General features: G+C 35.0%; 1 protein-coding gene across 2 annotated transcripts; it reads right to left on the bottom strand.

Moving 5' to 3' along the window:
* Positions 1 to 22: 22 nt before the first annotated feature.
* Positions 23 to 27,374, bottom strand: LOC118189523 (ciliary microtubule inner protein 2B-like). Of its 2 annotated transcripts, none has more exons than XM_035360152.1 (6): positions 27,229 to 27,374; positions 18,607 to 18,845; positions 10,465 to 10,607; positions 8,895 to 9,042; positions 4,169 to 4,417; positions 23 to 209 (listed from the first exon to the last, which is right to left on the bottom strand). In XM_035360152.1, exons 1-6 carry the CDS (start codon positions 27,294 to 27,296, stop codon positions 109 to 111), a joined length of 948 nt encoding a protein of 315 aa, XP_035216043.1. In that variant the 5' UTR covers positions 27,297 to 27,374; the 3' UTR covers positions 23 to 108. The 2 variants fall into 2 exon arrangements, with proteins under 2 accessions (XP_035216043.1, XP_035216050.1); XM_035360159.2 differs by having other exon boundaries at positions 27,104 to 27,241.
* Between the last annotated feature and the right edge of the window lie 406 nt (positions 27,375 to 27,780).

Genomic DNA, 27,780 nt, shown 5'->3' with positions numbered 1-27,780 from the left:
TAATATGAAAGTTAGAATGGAATAAGCTAATTATAGTTTTATTACCTGAAAACACGAAATGTACTTTTAATTACAAAATTAGAATTGTAGCTTTTATATTCTTTATTTTTATGGATGTCTTAAACCTTCGCAAAACATTAATTCTCTCTCCCGTAAAATGGGTCCAGCGCAGTTTCCAAATGTTTGACCATGGCAGCTGTCTCGGAAACCTGAAATATAAATAATTTTGTTTATTTCTATGCATTTAAAGTAAAATGTTATGCATATAAATAAACATAGATTATAGTTAATAATATGGACAATTATTGATTCTTAGTGATAGAGATTTCTAATGCACATTTAGAAAATGATCGAAGAGGTTTCTTAATCTTTACTGTCTGCATTTAAAAGATAAAAAAATGCATAAATGCATTAGTATTTACATCCTTTGCAGAAAAATTCCAGGACAATTTTTTTAAAATTTCTGTGTTTGCAGTACTAAAAAAGGAATAAAAGTTGTTTTTATGTTACCTGGTATATATTCTTACTTGACATGACCTTGGTCATGTTTCTACACAAACGTAACTAGGTGGCAGAGCTGTGCTTAGCAATACACTGTTTGGGTTGTTGTCGCATTCGTTAAGGTGATACAATGGATGCTGACTGTGAGCAAAGAGTGAACATTAAGTTCTGCGTTAAGCTTGGGAAAAGCCCTAGTCAAAGGTGGAACATGATTAAGCAAGCATATGCAGACGAAACACTTTCAAGAAGTCGTGTTTTCGAGTGGTATAAAAGGTTTCGTGAAGGCAAAGATTTAGTGCAAGACGATCTCGAAGCTGGTCGCTCGTCCATAGCACATACCGATGCAAACGTGTAGCGTGTAAGGCAGTTATTGTAAGAAGACCATCGTGTACCTGTACATATGATTTCAGAAAAATTGAATTTGAATTGTGATGTGTGGCATCAGATTTTACGCGAAGATTTAGGAAAACGGAAACTTAATGCAAGAATCGTCCCTCCCTCACTAACAAACGAATAGAAAGAGAAATGACAATGAATTTCTGCTGAACTATTGGATAGAGCCAGACTTTATACCACATTTGTGTCCAAGATTATGATTTTTTCTTGTTTCCTTGAGTAAAAAGGTGACTGAAAGGAAAGCTTCATGAAGATTATTGCAGTCATCCAACGGGCTGCGACAAATGAGCTTGCAAGCATCGCAGTTGAAGATTTCCCTGCTAGCTACCAAGACCTCCAGAAACGTTGGCAGTTGTGTATAGATAGTCAAGGGAACTACTACGATAGCAGCTAGCATCATTACTTGATAAATGAAATTTTCTATTTTTTATGACCTTTGTCCTGGAACTTTTCTGATAATGGATGTAATTACCCGAGATTATGTTTAAATTGATGTTAACTCGCTTAATTGAAAACTCTGACAAAATAATATCGAGTTCTTAGATTTAATATAAGCTTTTTAGAACTCTAAGCTGAATCACCATCCATATATTTTCAACTGAATGCTAAATCAACTGACAAGAATACTTTAACTAAATAGTAGAAGTTTTCCAAACTCAGTACCTAACATCGTACAAACTCAGTAACATATTAGCCAGAAAAAAAAACTAACACATATTACTTAAAAAATAACTCTTTTAACAGTCTGCTATCCTATAGCTCAATAATCGATTCTGGGCGGAATGATTTGGCGCGTAGTAAATACAACTTCAGCCATCACACCTGGAAGGTATCTACTTATTACTTTCATATTTCTAATTTTTCTGCATGGCTTTAAATACTGCATTACATTACATAAACTGAAGAACTCGCGGAGCATAATAAATGAGAGAATGCATAAATAATTAACTTTATAACAGAAGTATCGAACGCATATCAGCTATAAAAACTTTGAATATGAAGGATCATAGGAGAAAATATTTCTATAAGGAAATTAACAGCACAGAAATGGAAGCCAATTCGGATTCTGAATTTGCGACGGTATTCCACAATGCAATTTGGAGACAGGGAATTTTTCTTTTTCTTTTCGTAATGCACGTAAATGCTCATTCGTTTTAAACCATAAAACAATTAAATAAAATCTACGTACATGCTCAGAATTACGATACAGGACTGGAATTGAAAATTTCTCATGCTTTTGATTACAAATACATGAAACTAAAGAAGAAAACTTTAACTGTATTATAAGCAGCAATTTTGCCATAGATTGCTACTCATCATTAGGGCCGGAGCCAGCCTTTTCGCGTAAATTCTACCGCCAAATGCCTAGTTAAAATAAAAGACATTTTGCCACCTCTAAATTCTGCCATTCGATGTGGCTGCACCGGTTCGGCTCAATTTTCAAGCTAAGACAAAGATATATTTTTAAGGTCAACATTTTCATTTTCTTAATTACTCCTTTGATTCAGCTGTTAAAGATCTCAATTTACGGTTGATTTCCCACTTAAAGCATTTATATTTTTTTATTTAAATTGATTGGTTAATTTTTAATATTTTTTCTCGCTTTGTCAAATTTCTCAAGCGTGCGAACCGACTACCAGTTACTTTTTCGGAAAAACAGCTCCCATATTTTGAAAAAAGTACATAAAAACCGTACTAAATGTCGCCAAATTCGGCGACTTTTGGCAATTTCTTGCCAAAATTGGCGACAAAAATAGTCGCCAAAACCATTGCCAGCTCGGCGACATCTAGCCAAATTAGGGAGATAGCTATTTACTCAGTGTAAAATAGACTCGCCCCTGTATTCTTATTTTTTCACTGGAGCATCATTTCTCTCAGCTTTTCATGTTACGTTATACAAAAAAATACAACAATTTCACATATAATTTCACTAAAATAATCTATCTATATATAAAATTCTTAACAATAACAAAGATACATCGAAAACCGATAACACTCGCGAATTTTATCAGTGATTGATGTTCTGGCTTTTCTTGTCAGTAATACACCATTGTGCATTTAGGTAAAAAAAATGTGGTTTGTTTACGTTTGTTGTGAATGAAAGCAACACTAATTGAAAATTAATATATATATATGTTTCAAAGAACGAAAATATGACGTTTCGGAATAGGTAAAAACTTTCAAGTATCGAGTGACGAAGAAATCGCTCGTAGCTTAGATCCAGAGAACAACAGAAATTACAGTGACGCTGAGAACGACAATGAAACGAAAAATATAAAAATTAGTACTATCGAAGTCTTGATTTCAATTTATTTCAATTTATTACAAAAGCACACGATGGCTTTGGGCTTAAAGGGAAGGATGCCTTTTTGGAAGACTTGTTATAGGAAACTGACTCATATATACTTTGCTCATTCAATTTTTTGCCAGGTGACCATGTTTATTTTGTGGGTTTCAATGAGATCGACTGTTCCATTTGCAACAACCCAATAATTATGTGGCAATATCATGTTTTTTATTACTACATTTTTAATAGCTTCTGTATTTCTGCTATACGGAAATTTATGTGAATCTCAGCTATTCAAGAGTGAGATTAAATACTACAAATTCTTAACAGCTGAATCATATGAAATTGCTGCCTACTGCAGAAGTTGCTTAATCGCTGTCAGGAGTTGTCCCTGTTTTGAGACTTGAGATTGACTTGGAGATCCCTCTGCTAGGGTTAAATGAAAGTTCACTTTAAGTGACAGAAACTTGTAAGTGTTCGATTCTATACACGAGTAGAGTGTGAATCGTTGGAGGTTGTAAGCCAATTATAATATATTTTATCACAAGAGAGCGAACTGGACAAGTTAATTTTATACATATTAAAGCTTAACCACAATTTGTTTTAGGGGGGAGAGAGCATAACTAGATTTTTAGTACTTGTTATTTATTTATTTGTGCAGGCGATAACTCGCCATAACACTTATGTAGGTAGCAGTTTATGACACGCTTATATAATTTGGACATCATGTCTAAGTTCTGACAAGAGCTAACTCTAAACAGAATACTTGCATAGAGAAATGAAAGCTAATTAGAATTCCAATATAAATAAGACATAAATATTTGTTAAAATAAATACAATAAACTTATAAATATTCTAGACTGAACAGAATTATACATATTCGAATATTTATATAGAACTATAAACAAACTTATAAATGTTCGTTAAAAGTACTGAATATTTTCAGTTTAAAGAATTATTAAAAAAGTATTGAATTTTTTCAACCTGGTACGTGTCCGGCATATCCTGGGACAGGCTTGGCAGGCCTATATAGCTGAAGATGATAGCCATCTAAGGTTACTGGTTCAGATGCATACACAACTGGACATTTGTACCAATCACTAATTTTTGGTCGCCTCTCAGCAACCAGACGTTCGAGTCTGGAACTTGTCAAATCGCATAGATCTTGATGAGCTCCTGCTGAATGTGTCACACCGGTGTCAAAACATTTGCCTGTGTAATAGCCAGTGTAACCTAAAAATGGAATAAAAAGGAATGAAACAAAGCGTTTAGGCCACATTTTCAAAACTAGATGGCAACCACAGGCAGATGCAAATTAACTTTCTCGAGCTATATCGCGACAGTAGAAAAAGATCGTCTGTTGCCTTGGTGACTTTCTTTTAGTTTTCACTCTTCTTTCTTTATTCAATAAATATGTTTTCAGGAATACAGTCCGCTTGAAGTTTTACTTATTTGCATACGTTCTACATACTATTTATTGGTTCGTCGAAGCTGCAGGACCTATGTATTTGTGAATTTTCAATTTATTTATGTGATGTTATTCAACAAAATTCACTTAGTTCTGTTTCGCTGGATTAAATTTTACAATTAATTAATGCAACAAAATTAAGCCCTCTGCACCTTGAATGAAAATATTACAGCCTCTGTTGGAACATAATAATGTATAATCATGATGCTAAACAATCCTATACTTGCAGTTCCCCTCCACCATTTTCTGACGATAAATTTCACAAGGTTGAACAGTTCTCGGATTCAAAAACTTGATAATGTCTCTTATTTCATAGCTACAGGGCCGGTGGATGTTTTTAACATGATTACCGACAAACAATGACTGCAAACGTTAACATAAACGAACAGAATGGCTAGGCTAATTCGTTCTCGAGTTGAACGATGTAACTAAGCATGCGCGATCTTCGTGCTGACAGATGCGCGGGAGATGTGAACAAACGGTACTTACTTTCTGGATCAGCTCTGTACAAATCGTCAGCTTTGTTCGTACCAGAATCAAGCTTTTATGTTTTACTTTTGCTGAGGAGTATAACATTTTCCTAAGCATAAGTATTGAGACCGGAAGAATGCATAAAAAGTTAAGATTCCGTTAAATTTCTAGCTCGCGCCTATATTCAGATGAGTTAGAAAGAAGAGACTATTAAAAAAACGTTTTAGAGGGTAAAATCAGAGCGTGTTCTGTCTGCCTGAAAGCAAAGTTGCTAAATTTGATTCTCTTGTGATTAACATTCTCCGGCATTGAGTGATTCTTGCCATTAAGCTTGTTTACGCCGAGCTTAGGTCACAGACAGTTTGCGCGTGTTTCATTTGTGAAGTCACTAGGCTAATTTATTTTCATTTAACATTAGTTCATACATTATCTTTAATTTAAGCCATAATTATTGACTTCTGTAAGCACAAGTTGGTCCGACTGTTAAACTTCATTTGAGTTAACAAAAGTGTGCTGCATTTAGAGGCCAGGCCGCCACGTGGTACAGATGCATTGGAATTTTTTTTTTTTTTTTTTTTTTTTTTAATACTTAGGCATCCGAAGAAGATGGTTCTTTATTTAAACCATCGAAAGTAGTCCTTCAAAATTTACAAACATTACGCTGATTCTTATTGTTTAATTTCTCCCATAAGCGTTATTCGACGTGTTATTTTAAACTAAAGTTAAAAGATATTTAATCAGTTTTGTCAATACTGAGTATTTCTGATTTCCATCCTCTTTCAGTCTGAATACTTGAAAACAAAATTTTACAATATCTGTTTCTATCTTTCTCTGTATAAGACAGACAGCAAAAGAACTTTTTTTTTAATAAAACAAACATAGATTGTTCTAGCAAGAAATTTGACTTTCTGCTGTATAAAGTTTCTACCCCCCCCCCTTTACACCGGCGTGAAAGCGTAATTGGAAAAATGCGTCCAGCTAGCGAACGAAAAACCCGAACCTCGACTCCTAACGACAGCATTACTCAATTTCTCACTCGAAAGGAAAAACATCTAAAAGATTTTACAACTAAATTTTATATAGTTTAAAAGTTTTTGAATCTGAAGGACATATACGGCCGAGCGTAGTAATAGCTTAGAGAGAGTGTAGCCAAAAGGCGAACGCGCGCTAGTCAGAATCTCTGGCTCTCTAACGAAGTCAGTGGAACTTCGACTTAAGTACTGCTCTTCCTTCATTTGCATTTAACCGCGATTCTAAAAACACACTATGGCCGGAAATTTGTAATCTGAAATTAGAAAGGATGGGAAAGTAACTTTAACTAAAGATAGCTGTTAAAAACGTAGGATAAACCTTACGGCTTAATAAAATTAATTTTACCAAAAGAATCACTTTACAGTTCTGGAACTTCCTAAAAAGTAGTTGGACAGATCTTCACAGTATCAACAAATTCAGTCACTAGCTACACTTCAGATTTCTAAGAACGCTAAACACAATACAACGCAAAACGCATCTAAAAAAAGCGAAGATCTCACTGATATCTTAATACTCCAAATTCAGCTTTGAACTTACAATTGAGAAACTGATGCTCTCTCCGGTCTTATATAGTTTTCCCCGACTGCCGAGAAATCTCTAGTACTTCTCGAAATTACTGGAAGGCATATGAAGGCCGAATGCAGTTACAGCTACACAGAGGATCAATTACAGTTATTCAGTTACAAACCCATTACAGTTATTCAGGGACAGGACCAAAATATCCTCCAAATGGTCGCAAAGTTTGGCGGCTCCTCGCCAAATTTGGTGACAAAAATTAGTCGCCAAAACCATCGCCAAGCGACATAGCCCCTGTATTCTTACTTTAGCATTCTTACTTAGCATCTTTACTTTAGCATTCTTTACTTAGCATCGCCTTTTTAGATTTTCATGTTACATTATACAAAAAAAGAAAACCCTACTGTTTCATGTATAATTTCATTAAAATTATTTATACATGTACACAATTCGTAACAATATTCTTCCTAATGAAGATTTTTCGAAACTCATTAACAGAAGTTCCATGTTTCCTGAAAAATCGGTCGAGTTAACATGCAGTTGCTAACCATGGTTGCTATTTAAATCAAAAAAATTAATCCTTCATTGTTAGTAGCTCCATTGTTTTAAGTGTTGAGGAGATTGAATTTCAAATTCAAACAGCAGTTAAAATGAAATGAAGGCAATATGAAACATCAAGTAAATTGGAAGACCTCGATGAAAGATAATATGAAGCGTATTTCGTTGCTACGCTGGCTGGAATGAAAAATTTTTGTAAGGTGAAGGCAGTGAATTTTCTTTAGGCAGCTGAATGTTGAATAAGGCAGAGATTTTTATTTCTCTTATTACTTTTGCACATTCTATTGACTAAAAAATAGAAAATAAAATATCTAAAATCTTTCTTATTAAATGGCATGAATGGTCTAAAATGCAAAAAGTAAAAAAATAATTTTTAGGATTCATAATATTGTGACTATTAAAATATTATTATGGGAGAACGAACAGCAGCGAATTTTAAATCACAAACCTTCAAAGAAAAAATTTAACTGAGTGAATGTAATTATTCTCATACATGTCTATTTCTATTCTGTCACATTTGTCGTTCCTAGGAATTCTGTTAAAAGTTGTGATACGGTTCGTTTACGGGCATTTCACCATTTTATTTTCACTCATATATAACCAAGAATTTTATGATAAGCAAAAATTCTTTACTTTCTAGTTCATTAACTACAATGAGTAATTAATAAAAGTTTTATATATTAAGCTATAAGTATATAGTATAGCTATATGTATATATTAAGCTCAAAAAAGAGAAAGGTTTGAAAGTTTTTAGATCTTATATTACGCCCAAAGGGACATTTTTTAATGTTTTGTGTGTTACTTTTATTTATTAAATTTTATGTTCTTCGCACTTAAACCATAAAATTCAACTCAACAACAATATCACAAAATAATTTAAAATGAGCATGTCTTTAGAATATCCGATACATAGTCTCGCGCGCCGCAAATTCCCCCCCCCCGTTGCTCGCTTTGAAATCGTCGAGTTTCTTAATCAAAAACTCATAAATGCTTTACAAAATATGAAATAGATAATAAAACAAATTCTACATTTGGATTTCCAGATGCCCATATTCAGGTGGAGGATTACGTTATTCAAAATTGGATGGCTCTAGGTACCGTTGTTTACCACAGTGTGAGAAACATACATACATTTATGCAGCTTCTTCATTATTTAATTTCTTTAAATATAATACAGGGCGATAATATTTTGTGGCAACAATTTGAAAAGTGAAACGCCGTTTGTAGTGAAATGCCACGAAATGCCAAAACGAAATTAATAGCCCTTCTGGGCTAACGGCCTTTTGGATAAAAAAGATAAACTACATGAGATTTTCCGCTGATTGAGGCTGGATTTGTCAAAGGGTCTTTTCTTTCTCTTAAGTTTCGAACTTGATTCTGCTACCGTAGGGGTAAATAAAAAGAGATTACTGCGCAGTGACTTTCGAAGCTGGCATGGCATAATGAACAACGATATATAATCCGTCCCGATCTGTAATATTACAATTCTTTATAATTGTCCTATTTTGTTTTGAAAGGTAAACACTTCGTAAAAGTGTACACAAATCGATAAAAGTTACTTATCGAGTTATTATTACAGGAGAAAATTCTCAATCCTGTTGCAAGCTATGAAAATTTCGACAAAAGTTTTAAATACAAAAGACATTTATCACTCAAATCACGTACCTGGCATATATGTTTTCCTCGGATCCAGATCACTCATCTCATAAACGGAAAGGCCATAATTCATGGGGTTTGTGAAAGTGGCGTAAGATGGAATATTTCTGTGGTGCGGCCTTTCGTGCAACCTCTTTTGGAAAACTATCGTTCTAGGCTGCAGAAAGAGGAAAGCTTAAATTGCAATGAAATCAGACAATAAAAAAAAGGACATATGCAAATACATTTAGGCAATCAGGACATGGAAAAAATAGAACTATACAAATATTTTAGTCGCGTGGTAGATACATACGGTTTATCGTATTTACTACAGATGGGATATTCGTGAAATAATTCAAAGAAGCATTTCACTTTGCTTAGGAGCGAAAGGTGATCCAACAAAGCGAAATGGTAGCTGCTTTAAAGTTACCCTCAGTGAGATTTTGTTGGAAGCGTGCGAGGAAGATTTGAATCTTATTTTAGAGAAGAAAAAATGTTTCTACTCTCATATAAAAAGGAAAAATTTCCAAATTTTTAACATTATTTTATTCCAAAACTTTGTTGTCAATTCTGAGTAGAAAGAAAGTTTTATAGAATCTCAAAACTGCAGTTCAAAAAAATCAAACCTGGGACTTATTTCTTCTTTGATTGATTCGATTCTCCCGATCTTATTCCTTGTTCGATTCTTTCCGCTCTTTACTGCGTTTTCGCCCACTCCTCTTGATCAACTCCCCATTCCCAATATTATTCATCAGGGTTCTTGTAAATAAGCTGGTGAGCAGGATCGGATTTAGATTTGACGAGATCCTAAGCTATTTGAGATATGGGGTCCTTTGTAAGAGATATGAGTCGAGTCAATTTTTTTTATATGGGATATGGTACAATTTTGGGGGGAGGGTGGCTGCAAGAAAATGAGGGCTCTAAGTTACAGCTTGTGCAGCTTATACGTAAATCCGGCACTGGCGGTGAATCATAAAAGGCAACCGATTCAGCTCAGTGAATGAACGGTTTTGATGTAATCCCATAAAAGTGTTGTTTTGCTCACTATTAGTACTTAGCAGCCGCTTTACTAAAACTGACAACATTTTGCAGAGGCTTAATTATCGGTTTATTTTGAACTGCGCCTTAATTTAAAACTGACCCATGAAAGCAATGACTGTAGTAACAACAACGACAGGCTATAATTTCAGAAGCATATCATGGAAACACGTTCGATGTATCGGTATTTTACTAATTAGATCTTTTGATCTATGGAATTCACATAGAAAAATATATTTTACTTTACAAGAAGCTTAAAAATTACAGGGTTGAAACTATTTTCATAAAATGTCAGTCCATTTTCAAAAATTTTGTTAATTGGAGGGCTGCCATGGGAAAGAATACCAGTTGGTTGCTTTTAGAAAATCCAGGTATATTAAGTCTAGGTAACCAAATGTATATTTTAAAAATCAAGTAAGTTCCTAGTACTTTTTTATGATCAAAATATTACCTAAACATATTCAAAGAATGTTTCATTTATGGCTTAAATGTAAGCATGGAAATCACGAAACAGCACTTAGCAGGTCTTCATACCCGCTAAAGTTTATTATTCATTACTTACCAGTATATCAGCCGGTGGTACATATTTACTGCAAATGTCTCTACAAGAGTTTTCCCTTTTCATTCTTTCAAATTCTGCATTGCCCCTTCGACATCTCTCTTGATAGTTCTTTCCGCAATAAAAATCCTTTCGAGGCACGTGACCTATTCCGAAAATGATATCGATTACTTCGAGAAGTGTCGTGACTATGTATCAGTGTCGCACGCTAAAAAAGAAATAAAGTAAACCCAAGAATACAACTACAAACGTCGAAACCTTTCTCAAAATTATGATACTGAAAGTAGTATATCAGTCCATTTTGAAATATGTAACATAAAAAAGTCTTCAGCATTTCACCAAAAATAGTTCTCACAATTTATCTGTTTAAGAGTTTTAGGCTCCCACCTTCTGTTGTAAAGATCTTAAGTTTTACTAACGTTTATTTTATTTTAAATCTTTACTATCACTTCTTATTTTCTACTTCCGGCCAGAATTATAAGCGTGAAGGTATTTATGCAAAGTTTGTCTGGCGAACGCCAAGTACTTAAGTTGTGGCTTTTTCCCAAGCAAGAGAGAGAGGAAGCAGTGAGTCAACGCAGGCCGCTTACCTTAGAAGTTACGCAGTTGCTGTTTGCCTTCCAGGCCAGAGGTTTTAATCCTCTTGATAAATTTTAAAACATATTGTAGTGTTCACAGTCTCTGTGCTACATACGCTTCCTGTTATTATAAGGCCAATCTTCCACGTTTATTATTCTAAAGTTAAATTAGAGTTTAGTTTTATTTTTATACTTTTACGTTAGACCCCAAGTGGCGGGTCAGTGTATTCCGAAGTACGGAAGTTATTGTATGTAGAGAAAAATAAAGGGTTTTGTATACCCTTCGTCTGTATCTTGTCTACTTACCACAATTAGTGAACATAGCTTTAGTAAGCTCTCTGTTCCGAGTCAGGTCCTTGTATGTTCTCGAAGAAGGTTAGAAGGAACACTGACCCTGATAGTGGCGCCCAACGGAGAAGAATAACCATGGCCGAGTTTCAAGAAGAACCTGTGCTGCCTGCAGAAACGGCTCAGAATCCAGAAATGCCAGCTGCCGCCCTGAAAGGATTTGGTTACATCGTCCAGACCATGCGCGCTTCTATGAAACCAGAAGCAACATGTTACGGAAACTCACCGGTAACCAGTTTTTTGGAAAAATTGGATGACCACTTCATGCTCTACCCCGTGCACGAATTTCAAAAAGTTACCTTAGCTACCAGCGCTTTGAGGGGCCAAGCGCTTAACTGGTTCAAATGTATAGGCAGAAGTCTCTTGGGTCAAGCAGGAAGTCCCACCTATACTTACGAAAATTTCAAGACTGCCCTACTAAAAGCCTTCCCTGTTGTAAGGGATCGTGCGAAATTAGAAACGGAACTTTTCAGTATATATCAACAAAGAATCGAAAACCTCTCGAGCTTTATTTTAAGAAAAATTCACGTTTTCAAGCTCTTGTATAGAAACCGTCCGGATCCTGAAATAATTCAAGTGATTTTGCCGAGGTTACTGCCCCAAGTGCAAGACTTTATTGAATTAAGAAATCCGACTACACTGGAAAAGTTATTTGAGCTAGCAATCCAGTTTGAAAGTAGAAGAACGGCGGACGTCGAAAGAAGACGCCAATATCAACAGCGAAACCAATTTGGTACGCCAAGACTACAGCAAACTCAAGCATACGGCTACGGAGAAAAAGCGAATCAGTGGGCAAGGAAACCCGAGCATTCAAAAACAGCCGGCGAACGTCGACAGTTCAATAGCAACCCAGGAAAAAAGTCTCAAGGCCAGGGGAAAAAGAAGGAAAGCACGGAAAGGAAAAATAATTTAAACTAAAACGGATTTCTGCTGACGAGAGGGTGCGGAAATCCGAAGGCCACGAAAACCCCTCTTCCTACAAGTTAAATACAATAATGGTGAAAAATTTGACTCTTCCGAAGATTGAAGTCTTGGTGAATAATATCCCGGCAACCGCACTCCTGGATACCAGCGCGCAGTGTTCCTGTGTGGCAGAAGTCTTTTTTAGAAAGTATTTTCGCAAATACCGCATATATAATGCGGATAATACGACAGTGTTAGCGGCGCAAGGAGAAAAATGTAAGTGCGTAGGTAAAGTACCTTTGTATATCCGTATCAAGGACGAACAAATAAAGGTTATGTTTTTATAGTAAAGAATCTGAAAGCACATTTAATTTTAGGAATAGATTTTCTTTCAGAAGCCCAAGCTACGCTGGATTTTAATGAAGCGTCCCTTAAGCTGACAATGAAACCAGTTCGTACTGAAAACGCTGAACCGCCGATGTTAAAACTTGACCACCTGCCTAATGACGAGCAAGATAGAATCCGACAAGTGGTAAGTGAATTTGCTTCGTTATTTAGTGATATTCCAGGATTTACTCAGGTTACTAACCATAGTATTGACACCGGAGATGCAATGCCAGTTCGCCAAAAACCATACCAGTATGATAAAAATAAGGAAAAAATTATAGAATGGCATATTAATATGCTACGTAAAAAGATCATAACGCCCATCTCAAGTAGTTATGCTAGCCCGGTGGTTTTATGTAAGAAAAATAATGACTATCCTTTGGAGCATCCAAAAAGGTGGAGATTCGCTATTGATTACCGTAAATTAAATTCCATAACGAAATATCCGGTATATCCGTTACCGATCATAGAAGAAATTTTAAGGAACATTAAATCAACCAAATTTATGACGACTTTAGACTTAACGACTGGTTATTTTCAAATAGGGGTGAGGCCTGAGGACGTGCCTAAGACTGCTTTTATAACCAAGTCTGGCACTTATGCATTTTTGCGTATGCCGTTTGGCCTTTCAGGGGCCCCAGCAACATTTCAGCGATGCATGGACATTGTGTTAAGACCTGTTCTTCGAAAGTCCACATTTATCTATTTAGACGATATCATTATTACTAGTGATAATCTCGACCAACATGTACAGGATTTAAGACAGGTGTTTTCTTTATTAAATGAGGCCGGTCTAAAAGTTAATGTCGAAATGTGCAAATTTGCAGCCCCTGAATTAAAATATTTAGGTTACAAAATATCTCAAAAAGGGATCGGGACAGATGAATCAAAAATAATCGCTGTACAAAAGTATCCGACTCCAAACACGGCAAAGAAGCTCTCTTCTTTTCTAGGACTTTGTTCATATTATAGGTCCTTTATAAAAGATTTTGCGGCTATCGCGGAGCCATTGTTAAAATTAAAAAGGAAAAAGGCAAGATTCTCGTGGACGGCCGAAGCCAATAGTGCTTTCGAAAAATTAAAACAAGCATTAACGCAAGCCCCTGTGTTGAAATTTCCTGAAAAGGATGAGAATTTAGGAATTTCAGCGGATGCTTCGGATTATGCGGTAGGAGCGGTACTTTCACAAAATCAGCAGCCCGTGGCATTTTTTAGCCGAACTTTAAATCAAACACAAAGAAACTATTCCGCGACGAAGAGAGAGGCACTTGCAGTTCTGTTAGCAGTGCAAAAGTTCCGAGTCTATTTTGGAAAGGCACCAATAACAGTGTACTCTGTACTGATCATGCGGCGGTAACTAGATTGTACTCAGGGAAAAACTTATCCCCAAGGTTAATAAGATGGGCACTCAAGCTACAAGAATATAATCTGGTAATCAAGCATATCCCCGGAAAGGAAAATATCGTAGCAGATGCCCTATCAAGGATTAAAATAGACGAACAAGGCAATACCGTAAAGATGGCAATGCTTACAGCATGTACAATAAATTCCCGAGAAACTGTAATAACCGAACTGGGTAAGGATCCTGAGTTTGGAAGCATTTATGAGTATTTGAAGGATCCTGAAAATTTTAGCCACCAAGATATTGTGGCGATAAGAAATAGGGCGGCCCATTACGAACTAATAGATGGTCTATTATTTTATACAAAAACTACGAATTCCAACAACGAATTTCGACCTGTTATCCCAGCTAAAATAGCAGCTCTTGCAGATTAAATATCCTGCAAGAGCTCCATGACAGCCCTTTAGCTTCTCATGCTGGTATTCGAAAAACTATCCAACGCGTACGCGAGGCGGTCTACTTTCCTGAACTGCAAAAGTTAACAAGGGCGTATGACCAGTCCTGCCCAACATGTCAAGCAGTTAATTATATTAATTTCCGCCCGGCCGGGTTTCTAAATAGTATTAAATCCGAATTTCCAAATGAAATAATTGGCATCGATTTATTGGGCCCTTTCCCAAAAAGTCAGTTAAATAAAAGTCGCTATCTCCTTGTTATGGTTGATCATTTTAGTAAATGGACCGAAATTGTTCCCTTAAAACGAGCCTCCGCGAAATTGGTTACCGATTCTATTTTAAATAAATATATTTTAAAATACGGGGCGCCCCTAAAAGTTATATCGGATAATGGTCCTCAATTTGTAAGTAATATATTTGAAGACATGTGCCAAAAACTGGGCATACGTCATTTAAAAATGGTCCCGTATCGGCCGCAATCAAATATAGCGGAACGGGTCAACAGAAATATAGTGAAAATTATCCGTAGTTATGTTAAAAATTTTCATAAAAGCTGGGATAACTATGTCAATGAATTTGCTTTCGCCCTTAGGACCGCAAAACATGATACAACGGGCAAAACACCTGCTGAGTTATTTCTAGGCAGAAAAATTATAACACCGTTAGATAAATTATTTTATGTGCAACAAAGAGCCCCAGGGGTGATATAGAAAATGGGTGATATAGAAAAACTAATAAAAGAAGCAAAAAAGAATACGGAAGTAGCACAAAGAAAACAGAAGCTCTATTATGATTTGAAGCGACGGGGAGTAACTTATAAAGTAGGGGATGAAGTTTTAAAAATTAAGCATTCACTTTCTTCAGCACCTGAAGATAAAACTGCCAAATTTTTCCCACGATTTGAAGGACCATATGTTATAGAAAAAATAACTCACGCTGTAGTAGTGTTAAAAGCCAGAAATGGTGAAACCTGTTCCGCAAACATTGATCAAATCAAGCCCTACTTCGATCGTAATAAAATGCAAATCTTTTCAGATCTTTTGCAGGATCCGGCACGGCAGACACCGCAGGTACAAGCTCCAGAGGTGGAAAAACGACAAGTACAAGGGCAGGCCAATAAGAGACAGAAGCAAGTGAAAAGAAAATTGCCCCGCGGAAAAATTGAAGGTAACAAGAAAAAGAAGCCGTTCCACCGTCCAGAAAAGAGAGTTCACGAACACCCCCAGAATGAAGAAGGGAGAAGGACGACGTATGTGAAGAGAACCAGGAGAAATGACGGCAACTATAACCCGGCTCTAAAACGGAAGATCGACTCATCCGACAGGACTCTCCGCAGTAAATGTAGCCGAATTGCGGAAGGGCCATCAGCGGCGGAGGAAAAGTTACAAGGAAAATTTGAACGGCCAACAACGAGGTCCAAGCAGGAACACGACAGAAGTTTCCCGGTTCCGCCAAGACCAGCTGCCATCAAACGGCCAAGACCACAAGCAGAGGAGAAAAAGAAAGTATTCAAGGGTGGCCGAACTGGTGAAAAAAGGAAGCTTCCAGAGGAAAGCACTGAAGGGCGAGCCCGTACAAGAAGGAGGATAAATCAAACTACTATCTGCAGTAACTTTAAAGACTGGGCCCAGAAAAGGATGTCCGAATATTACAAAGATAAGTAAAATTTTATGTTACTTTGCAAACTTAAGTTAATCTTTAATTTTTACTGCAAGTGGCAGATTTCAAGAAGTTTTACCTCATGCGAGGTCTACCTTTATCGCCAAAAGGGCGAGAAATGAGTTGTGACCGATTTTCGTATTATGTTTTTAAATTACTCGTGCGTAAAACTAAAGTTGATGTATAATAGCGTTGTGTAAAGACTTAAATATTGTAAAAAGTTATTGTATAAATTTTATTTAAAACATTCTAGCAAGAAAGAAGTTTTAGTCTGAAAGACTTTTTGAAATGTAGTATTATTTCAATGTAGAAAGAATTGGCACTTGCTTTGAAAAGAATAGAAGTTAACAATGTACTACTAATGTATGTTTTCAAATGTGTAAAATTAACGGCATGTTGATATGTTCTTATATACATGTGAACTGTTATTTTAAATGTTAAGAAATACCGTGATATGGTAAAAGTGAAAGTAATGTTAAAAATTTGTTATTCGTTTGACTGTAATGACTAAATCATGGCGAATATGTGTTAAAGGTTGAATGATGTAGTTAGGCTCTCTGACGCTACACTTTAGAGTTAGCCACTTTTAGAATAGTACCTCAGGGTTTAGAGTTGAAATTAGGGTGTGTTAAGAGGTCTCGTTATGTTGAATTTTAACACGTTAGTGTTTGGAATGTAGGAGGAAGTGTGGCACACGTAGACAGAAACACATTCGTGTTTGGTGTTCTTTTACAACACATGTCAGAGAGCACTGGGAGAGATAATTAAAATAGTCATGAATGAAATAAGAATGTTAAGAGAAGTATAATTGTATATGTTACTTGCCATTTCATTGTGTAACATTTCATTAAACTAGTTTTCCTTCCAGATCTCTGGAAGGAACCAGAATTGAATAAAAGCTCCTGTTTAGATGCAGTACAGATGAAAAAAAATTGTTGTATATCCTGGGAGCTGCTATTGTAACAAATTTCTTTCTTTTAAATTTCTAGTTTCTAGCGAAGTATGTTTGTAAAAGATTGGCCTCGCGTTAGATTCTACAGCTAAAAGTTTTCAACAAGGTCGTTTTAGACCTCAGTTTCAAACTAATTAACTCTGGCGGGAAGTATGTAAGGATCTTAAGTTTTACTAACGTTTATTTTATTTTAAATCTTTACTATCACTTCTTATTTTCTACTTCCGGCCAGAATTATAAGCGTGAAGGTATTTATGCAAAGTTTGTCTGGCGAACGCCAAGTACTTAAGTTGTGGCTTTTTGCCAAGCAAGAGAGAGAGGAAGCAGTGAGTCAACGCAGGCCGCTTACCTTAGAAGTTACGCAGTTGCTGTTTGCCTTCCAGGCCAGAGGTTTTAATCCTCTTGATAAATTTTAAAACGTATTGTAGTGTTCACAGTCTCTGTGCTACACACGCTTCCTGTTATTATAAGGCCAATCTTCCACGTTTATTATTCTAAAGTTAAATTATTAGAGTTTAGTTTTATTTTTATACTTTTACGTTAGACCCCAAGTGGCGGGTCAGTGTATTCCGAAGTACGGAAGTTATTGTATGTAGAGAAAAATAAAGGGTTTTGTATACCCTTCGTCTGTATCCTGTCTACTTACCACAATTAGTGAACATAGCTTTAGTAAGCTCTCTGTTCCGAGTCAGGTCCTTGTATGTTCCCGAAGAAGGTTAGAAGGAACACTGACTCTGATACTGTGACAAATGTTTAATGTTTATTCACTAGGAGAGAAAGCAATGAAATGTCTTCTCCCGAGATTAAAATTAAATTTTCCATCATTAAATTCTCTATTATAAGATGTTATTAGCTATTTAGAACTGGGGATGCTTTCCAAAGATAATCGTCCTTTTAGCAACAGTAACTATTTTGAAAAGTAGTATGTTTAATCTAAAAAAAAACATGGAGGTAGGAAGTAAGCATAAAAGTTTTGCTAAAATCTATGTTATTGTAGTTCAACAGCTTATAATTTTATAAAACAAATTCATAATCAAAATCGCTGTTGTTAGTATTCAAAAAATAATCGAAATGTGATTTTTGCGTAAATGTCATTAAACTATACAAATTGCTATTATCCATCACACAATGAATGTTTCTTTTATGCGGAAGTGTCCCGTTTTTTGATTTGTATGCAACTGTCGCGCGTCGAAATACTATCAAAGCGCTGTCAAGGGAGCTTCTAAATGTAAACAAAAAACACCCCATCTGGAAACCAAAGCCTCGGAGCAGTGCTTCACTTCTAGCGCCGGTTGGCCACTCCTTCCTTTCTTACCTCCATGAGAAAAAATTCTGAAGGGAGACTGATTTATCAACTTCAGCGTCAAACATTTCAACAGAAAGATTAAATCTTTAGCTTTTCGGACATAAAATACATCTTTTCAAACAATGGACAATTTGTATATAACTGATACAACACAATACTTCTGCCGTGCTCAGGATTCTGTATCATTTACTGCACACTACAGCGCGCATTTTTACCTGTATATCCAGTTACCATGTCGTTCCGCAGTGTAACACATTGTGGAGACTTTTCGTGACTTCTCACGTACATGTCATAATCGAAATTTCTTTTCCTGTCATCTGATGAGCATAATATGTTCCCAAGCCTGCCTCCAGCCACAGGGTGTCTCGACATTATATGATGAGTCATGTTACCATATGTTTTTCCAAACTGGTAGAGCTTATGTGGACCGAATCCTGGAAGGTACCCTGTGTATCTGAAAAAAGAAAATGGTTTGAATGCCTTTTTTTTCCCCTAAAATCTAATATGTGATAATTTACTGTTAAGAAATCAAATCTACACTGTATGAAAGACAAAAATTCTTTTAAAGTTTTATCGAATCCAGACACGAAGTGCCTGAAATCTAATACCATAATATAAAATTTCAAATTTATCTGCCCTAAGATTAAAGAAGTATTTTTCTTGATATCCGATTAAGTTAAGAACATCTAAAACTGATTAACCCTTTCCGCCAGGCTAACTTTTAAAGTCCGAGTTTTGATTTAAAAAAAGGAAGGCAGTCTAATTAGGCCTAGAGGAGTACACAAGTAAAATTTTGTGAAGATAGCACTTATCATTTTAATTCTGTGGGTGTGCCCAAAGTGGCACACTGATTGAATAGAGCTTTGAAAAGAGTGCTGAAACGAGCATTGTTGTCAATGAACTTACCGATGAGATGCGGAGAAACAAAGAATACAGGCTCTCAGTTGTCCTAGATTATCGATGAGCTCGGTCTGGGCACACCTAGGGTTTGCCGTTTGATTTTAGGCAAGATTTCAAGGTAACAATTTAAAACTAATATAGAATAAGGAGATTAGCATACAGCCAAAATATAACATTGGAATTTCTTTTCAAACAATTCCTTTTATACCCTAAAAAAATCTGGAAGATTTCTTTGAAAAATGAGGGTCTTAAAAAAACTAAACATGGCTAAAATATATGGACTGGTTTGTGTTGAGCTGCCATCTGCTATAAATAAAGAAGGTTCAGAGTAACCTATAGTAACCTATAAATCCTTTTTAATTCAATTTTTGTGCGTACAGAAGGAAATTTTTACGTGTGTGCAGACGGGACACGCTGTGCCGCAAAGGATTAATTTAGCAACTTTCATTGCATAAATGCATGAAATGGCTTATAGGACGCAAATATAGAATACGCTCTTTGCTCATTCATAAGAAGCAACAGACACTTTTCCTTTCTATTTAGGTAAAAAAAAGTAGCAATTATCTCTAAAAATGGTTCTTATACCGAAGAGAAAATAATAAAATGTATATCGTAAGCTTTAAGAAATTCTGTGTCAGAAAAGTCCACAGAAACAAATTTTTAATATGGTGGACTGACTGTAAGACTAATAGCCTTATTAATAAGTTATTGATGAAAACTATAATCTAAACAGAAGACGAAACTTTACCTAGAATAAAGATAAGAAAAGGCGCAGTGTCATTTTTGAATATAACATCTTACAAAGTTTCAAAAAATTGGATAAGGATATCGAAATTCATTTTACATTTTTGAAGAAGTCCCAGCTTTTCTCAATCTCCCTTGTAACATTTTTCGATGTAATATTTGCCCGATTCAGATTCTAGTTTAACTCCCGAAATAATTTGAAAGTAAACAGTTGCAATAAGCTTACTAACTCTTAAGATTTAATTCCAAGATCTACTAGGTAAAAAACCGTATGTAAAATAATATATCTAAAACATGTTCTTCTAAATAGTAATGCCAAACAATCGAAGAAAAAAACCTTTGGATGAAACCATTTAACGCCACTTTGAAGCTCATGGACACTTATTTTATGAAGTAAAGATTTAATTACTCAAACCATAAATGGTCATACTTTTTCCCCCATACATCGCTTGCATACGTGGCGTTGACAAATGTTTACCGCAAGTGAAGAGGCAAAACTAATACTTTTGCCATCACACCGAAATTCATGCTATTGAAGTCATTAATTCAAAAAGGCATTAAGCAGTGAGTAAGCTCTCATTTCGAGTTGATTTTTAGTGAATAAATAATATACGGATTTAAACTATGCGTTTTAGCAATTACTGTGTAATCTTGCAAATATATATAAAAACTATCATTCGGATATATTTTATTACAAATTACAAAAGTTAGAGCACTTGCCTGTCACTACCGAAAACTCTGGGAACGTTTCAATGCTGTTGTAATGACAATTGATAGGAAAATATTTCAAAAAGTGAGGCGAACTTGATTACGCTTGGATGTGCGTTGTGTACCATACAGAAAACGAAGCACACACAGAGTATTTTTGTATGGAAGGAAAACTCAGATGGGGATATTTTTCATATAGTACTTAATTATTGTTGTACGAATAATACTTTTAAAGATATATTGTTTTGGAATCTTATGAATCATTTATAGTAATTCTAAGAAAAGCTTCCTTAGCTTTTAGATAATACTCTAATGAACATATTTACCAAGAATCTGAACTCAAGATTCACGCCGGAACGGGGGAGGATTTCTTCAAAAGAATGACTGAAATTAGCACTACAAAATATAGGAGCAAAACGGGGGGAAAAATACAAAAATGGCTGTCAAATCCATGTCGAAAAGAATAAATCATGTTTTAAAAACTATGATACATCAATAAAATATTCGAAATTTTTAAATCCTAGATAAATAGACATTATTATCAATCGACGATGAAGAAGATGTTTCATTTATCTTCATTCCTATTAAAATGCGTTGCCTAATTCAGTGGAAGCTTATCACTTTAAATGTTATACTACCTATATTTATTACCAATATAAGTATTAATAGGTATTATTGTACCTATATCATATTATTTATGATATGCAATACTTAATACTACTATATTCAGTGGAAGTTTATCACTTAAATGTTGTACTACCTATATTTATTACCAATATCATACTATTTATGATATGCAATAATACTTATTAATACTATATTCAGTAGAAGTTTATCACTTAAAATGTTGTGCTACCTAATACTTATTACCAATATCATATTATTTATGATATACAATAATACTTATTAATACTACATTGGTGATAAATTATAGGTAGTAGAACATTTTAAGTGATAAACTTCCACTGAATTAAGTAACGCATTTTCATAGGAATGAAGATAAATGAAATAGCTTATTCATCGTCGGGTACACCTGTATTACGTAGTAACACATGTTTGTTACACTGGAAGAGAAGTAATTCACTTAGTAAAATTATCAGTAGTCACCTTTGGGAGATTATATCAAAGTACACTAGGGTACCTGCCTAAGGGAAGAGATGCCTTCGTAAAGGATTTTCCAAAGGAAACTGACTCACATACACATTACACATGGGGAGAAAACCACGAAAACGGCGATGCAGCCAGCCTATTCGCCTGGAATCGATTCCAGGTCAGAACTAACAGTGTTCAGCGATTTTACCACTCGGCCACTAATTAGTCACCTTCAAAACCTAACAACAATTTTTCTATTTAACAAAAACAATTTACATGAATGCATGCGTCTGCACGCAAGCACGAGCGGAACTGCATTACTAACTTCCATATATATATATGTATATGGTTACAATTATATATATATACAATTTCTTGAAGGTTTGTTTTAGGTATATGAAATAATGCAATTAAATAAATAGTTAAAAAGCAAATAATAGTTCTAAACTCCAGTTATGGTTAAATCGCTACAACCCTAAAAGCACTTCTGAATGAGCATTATTGCCAGAAAGAAGTAATAACGCAAGTCAATATAAAAAGATTAATGAAAAGCAATTAAATGTAATGGGAAACATCTCGACAAATGGACCTTGTAGATAGCAAAACGCCAAACTGTAAATATTGTATACATTGTAAAAATATCTTAGAATTCAATCATTTATTAATTGTGCAACTATCTTGTGGTCAAGTAAATCTTCTAGTAGTAAAATGTAAATCTTGTGGTCGAATAAAAATAAAGGGCAAAAGTTGTTTACTCGATTACAAAACAAACAAATTGTAAAGAAATTAGATTACAAAGACAAATAAAATTATTGTTGGACTAACTAACTAATCTTCCAGTCAGGGAAAAAAAAAAAAAAAAAAAAAAAAAAAGATTGGAAACAAAAATAAGCAACCAAGGGATTGGCAAAGACAAGAATAACATTCCTAATCTGTAGTGGCTTTTAATGGGGGACAGCCAAAGAATCTTTAGTTATAAAGCGGCTAAAGTGTGTGTCGCCGATAGTTTATTGTTGCCACTCGGAAAAATGAGCGCGGAAATTAACGTTTCCGAAGTTTTTAATTAATATCTCGGCCGATTAAAGTCGTACGAAGATGAGAACGTTATCGATGGATTTGGAGAATTTTTAGAATGCGAGGATGCGGGTCTCGAATTTCAACTCGGCGCAATTCCGTAGATATTCGAGAAAAAAGAATTTGGCGTGTAGCCAAATCCCTGTAATAGGGAAAACCCAAGAAAGAAAGTGGAAAATGTAGAGAATACGTAGGGGAAAATTAGTTTTTAGTTAATATCTCGGCTAATTCAAGTCCCAAGAAGACGCGAATGGTCAAAATGGCGTGCCACGTACCTGCGAAATCCAACTGTGTGCTTCACTAAGTCCGGGAGCCAGCCGTTTCGGAGGAGATGATGTTACTTCTCCCCCATATATATGTGCGGCTTAAGTGTCTATTTGTCGCCGATATTTTATTGGTTGCTTGCGTAACTGTACTAGCCAATGGGATGAAGTTGCCGTTCCCACCCCATATATATATATGCGGCTTAAGTGTCTGTTTGTCGCCGATATTTTATTGGTTGCTTGCGTAACTGTACTAGCCAATGGGGTGAAGTTGCCACGGCACAGGGTTGCCGCTTCAAGTGAGACGTAGACAATTTCCTGTAAAATTTTCCTTTGCTATGACCATCCATAAGTCTCAGGGCCAAACGCTTAAGCGTGTTGGCATTTTTTTACCTGAGCCTGCATTTGGACACGGTCAACTTTATGTTGCCTGTTCAAGAGTTCGTGAAAGAACGGACGTAAAATTAAAAATAATTGAATGTTCTCTGCAAGGCGAGCTTAAAAATGATGGAAAGATCTACACAAGAAATGTTGTGTACAAAGAGATCTTTGACATATGAATTAACATTTCATTATTTAAATCACCTTTATTGATTGAGTTAGCGGTGGGCTCTTAAGAAATGTACCGCCAGTGGTTTCCTTCATTGCACTCTACTTTAAGCAATTAAGCAAGTAGAAGGGGGAAACCCCGTGGGGCAGTAAGCAAAGGGGCGTCCACGCCGCCTGCCCTGGGTAATTAAGTTTAAATTAGCAGACACCTTTGCACAAATCATTTTAATTACAATTTATAATATCTAGAACAGTGGTCATATCGTATGACAGCCAGGCTTTCTAGTAAATAAATAAATGTCCTAAATATAACGGATTTCTTACATTAAGACAATTGCATATTTCTTATTATACTGCTTCTGGATGATATCATCTGCGCGCAGAAAAGAATGAATGGTTATATTGAAATTTAATGCTAGTATAAAAATTGTAAGTCTCTCTTTATAAGGTTTTATGTTAGCTAACCATGAAAGTTAGCAAGTTATCGTCTTATTATTTTGGCTGTACTTCTATTTTCGTTAACTTCCACCAGAATGAAAATAAGTATAAATAAGGACAGAGTTTTTAAGTTTAAATAATTAATAAGAGTTTAAAGTTTAAATAAACTGCGAATTGTCCAAATAATATACGTTATCTAGGCGTTATCATTAACTAAAAGCTCATATGGACATGTCATATTAAGCCACATCATAGCCATAGGAAAAGTGTCTGGTATCGCCAACCAACCTTCTGTACTTCCTCGGAAATTACTCTGGACTGCTTCTCAACAAAAATAGGATTTACATATGCATTATAAGTATGCGTGTCCATTCTATGCTACGCATCTGCAGCCTGAGCTTCAGCCTCAAGGGCAGACTTCCGCAAACTTCAGGTAGTATAGAATAAGATTCTGAGAAGAATTGCCAAATGCTCATTAACTGATTAGAAGCAAACTGATCTACTGATGACTTGAAAATCGACCCTATAGTGGACCACATTACTAAACCTAATAAAGCGTTTCTTCAAAACTGGACATAGCTGTGATGCTGCAAATTTTCCAGAAGTTCTTAGTTACCGAATCATTCCAGAAGACAATTTGCTACTTACATGCTTAGAAATCACAACTTCGTAACTTAGCTTTAGCAACGTTTACTTGTTTTCTTGCGCGGCTTGACTTTTGTCTCTTTTGTCTCTCGTCGCTTTTCATTAGATTGGCACACATACAGTACAGGAGACAATGGTCTGCTTACATTTTACATCACTTTCTTGACCGTTCTTGGAATTTATGCCTTTGTGGCTTGGCCTGTCCCCTCATAGCCATATGGCAGATTTCGCCTGCTAGGTGGGCTGGGGGCCAGTGCTTAGAACTAACTAACTAACTTCATCAAATGTCGCCGTTATTCACTCCAAATCTACGAACCCCGTACGAACGTGAAAGAAAGAAAATAACGTAATATAATCCCTTTAGATGCAAAGAAAATTTTCTTTTGAACAGAGAGTTTTATGTCACATTTTAGTATTCTTGCATAACAGTTTTTTTGTAATTTTATTGTAAAATCTTACAAAATTATGCTATAATGAAAGCAACATAAATATTTACTTCTTAAATAAAATAATGAATAAAGAGCTGTTTTCATAAAAATTGAAGATGGCTTGTTTACAGGTTCTCTGATTCAAAGTTCATTGTTTCCCCCCCCCTCCCCGTTGCACGGATTTCGAAACTTTAAAAAAATAAATATCGTTAAAAATAATGGATTAATTTTTTGTTGAAATGTAAATAAATACATTTATAAGGTGTTTCTCCCACTTTCCTAGCGTCCTTCGTGGTGTAGTAGTTCAGCACGCTGGGCCGGTATTCCAGAGGTCCGTGGTTTGATTCCCGGCGAAGGCGGTTGCATATTTTTCATCTTTTCTGCTTCCAATTAATTTAATGACTCTACACATTTACTAAGAGTATAAAATACTAAAGTAAAGTTTTTACTTTGATATAACAAAGAAATAGAATAAAAACACCTCTATAAAAACATTGCGCCAACGTTTAATTGAATTAAAATATTACTTAAATTGAATATCGAATTAAAAACATCATACCAAAGTTTAAAAGAATTAAAATATTATTTAAATTCAAATACTTTAAAACAGGTTTTATAGGATATACTTATTTAACATTAAAACATATGTGGCAATAAATATCTCAGCATATTTTGAAAACAGTGTATTAATTTTTTAATAAAAATTGAAATATACAATTATAAAGTAAAAGAAAAATATGTACTTACAATTTTTTGAGTGTTTTACCTGTCTTATATTCATAAGTACCACAAAAAAATCGGAATCATAATTTAGATATCAATGAAAAAAATTTGTCGGTAAAAAAGGAGGAATGTCTAATACATTTTTTACCCTTACAGCGGTTATTTCTTCCACAATACCATATACGGCCGTCCTCAGAATTGGCTCTTTTAACGATATTCATCTGTGATCCACATCTCTCGCACTTCATTGAAGAAGCAATTAGCGAGGTTTCCTCCAAAAATTTTTAATAAATTTCCTATGACCCTTGTAACAATTTATAAATAAATCTTTGATTAGGAAAGCCAGGGTGGCGAAAATAAGGTCTCAAAGGACAATTTTTTTATTCCGATGCTAATAATTCTTGGTAATTACCAATAACAACATTCATCTTCGAAACGGACATATCCATTCGCTTTGAATTCTAAGGAGTTCGAAGAGATGACTAATAAAATTTCAAAATGGCGCGGTAATGCACAAATATTCAGTAACCAATCAGGGAGCTGATTACATCACGCATAGAATTAAAATTATTACAGCGTTACGGCCCTCTCAGCGTTACGGCCGGAAAATTCCGCATAGAAGGCTGCCTTCTATATTCATTATACATGAAAATTTCTGCTAATTTTTACTATATCTGATTTAGGTTTGGATGTATATCGGAAGAAAAGGAATCAAGGTACAAAATGAGAGAGCCATTTTTAAATTAAAATCAAGAAAATACCACTTATTCATGACATTTTGAGGAACTTTGAAATTTCAGGGCTAAACCTGTAACGCTCGGAGGGTTAAATGATTTCATAATAAAATCAATTTTTTAAATGCAAAATTAAATTGTATTTTAATATTTAACAGACATAAATAATGTTTAAAACATCAGATTAAATTTACAGATATTTAAACCTTAAAGTAGGGTGACGTCATTGATTATATCATCCACAACATAAAATTATATAAAATATCATAAACAATAAAATTTTATTTCAAATAAAAATGCAAAATTAAATTGATTTTCAATATTTAAAAGCCATAAATAATATTTAAAACACGGAATTTATGCATAATAAAACACATTATTTTTTAAATAAAATGATAACAAAGTATCGGTTACCATAAATAACTTGTCCAGCAATGGGTTTACCATAAGTCGTATCGCTCACCACAAAAAAAAATTCGCCAAAATCCAAGCAACCGTCTACCAAAGTAGCACCTCTAAAGTAATAATTACTTACTCACCCTGGAATGCAATGTGGTTCAGGTGTAAAATAAGAATGAGGATATTTATATTCTTCTACAACAGGCATGACGAAACAAATTTGGTGAATAATTTAGAGGCAGAGGGCACCTTCCGCTAGATTCTTTTTAGATCTGAGCTAACTGTAAGTTTCGCGATGATAGATTTTTTTTGAACTAAAAAAAGACCGAGAGGCAAAAAAAAAATTCTCGAGATCCGAAACGTGATTGTGACACGCTCATCGATTACATGAGCGAGTGTTAACACAGCACGCACAATAATATTGTTGGATATGGGCTATGTTTCTGAGCCATAAAAACTGATCGAGTTCTAATAGACACAATTAAAAGTAGCTTTTTAACATTTTCTCTCTCCCTCTTTTTTTTTTTTAACCTGGTTACAAAAAGTGCAGATGAAGTAAAAATAACTGATCTTTTCAAGTCAGTTTTCAAGTTTCATTTCATTACGAATCGTTAACTATAATACTTATAATCATGCAACGATTCGATTTCGCTTTTCCTCATCTTTTTGATGGAGTTTTCTACATCTTAGAT

Source organism: Stegodyphus dumicola, chromosome 3 (assembly GCF_044657685.1).
Source record: "Stegodyphus dumicola isolate Sdum_Otavi_A_Nest chromosome 3, ASM4465768v1".
Taxonomy (NCBI): Eukaryota; Metazoa; Arthropoda; class Arachnida; order Araneae; family Eresidae; genus Stegodyphus; species Stegodyphus dumicola.
The sequence above is the reverse complement of the archived record's forward strand: the minus strand, read 5'-3'. Positions and strand labels throughout refer to the sequence as shown.

What these genes read in the sequence shown, in the direction of transcription:
- LOC118189523 (XM_035360152.1), bottom strand. Translation starts at nt 27,296, where the DNA reads ATGCCTGTTGTAGAAGAATATAAATATCCTCATTCTTATTTTACACCT. An exon ending in GAGGAAAACATATATGCCAG is followed by an intron (nt 4,418 to 8,894) that starts GTACGTGATTTG and finishes TTCCATTTTTAG; the next exon opens with GTTACACTGGCTATTACACA. An exon ending in ATATGCCGGACACGTACCAG is followed by an intron (nt 210 to 4,168) that starts GTTGAAAAAATT and finishes TTTATATTTCAG; the next exon opens with GTTTCCGAGACAGCTGCCAT.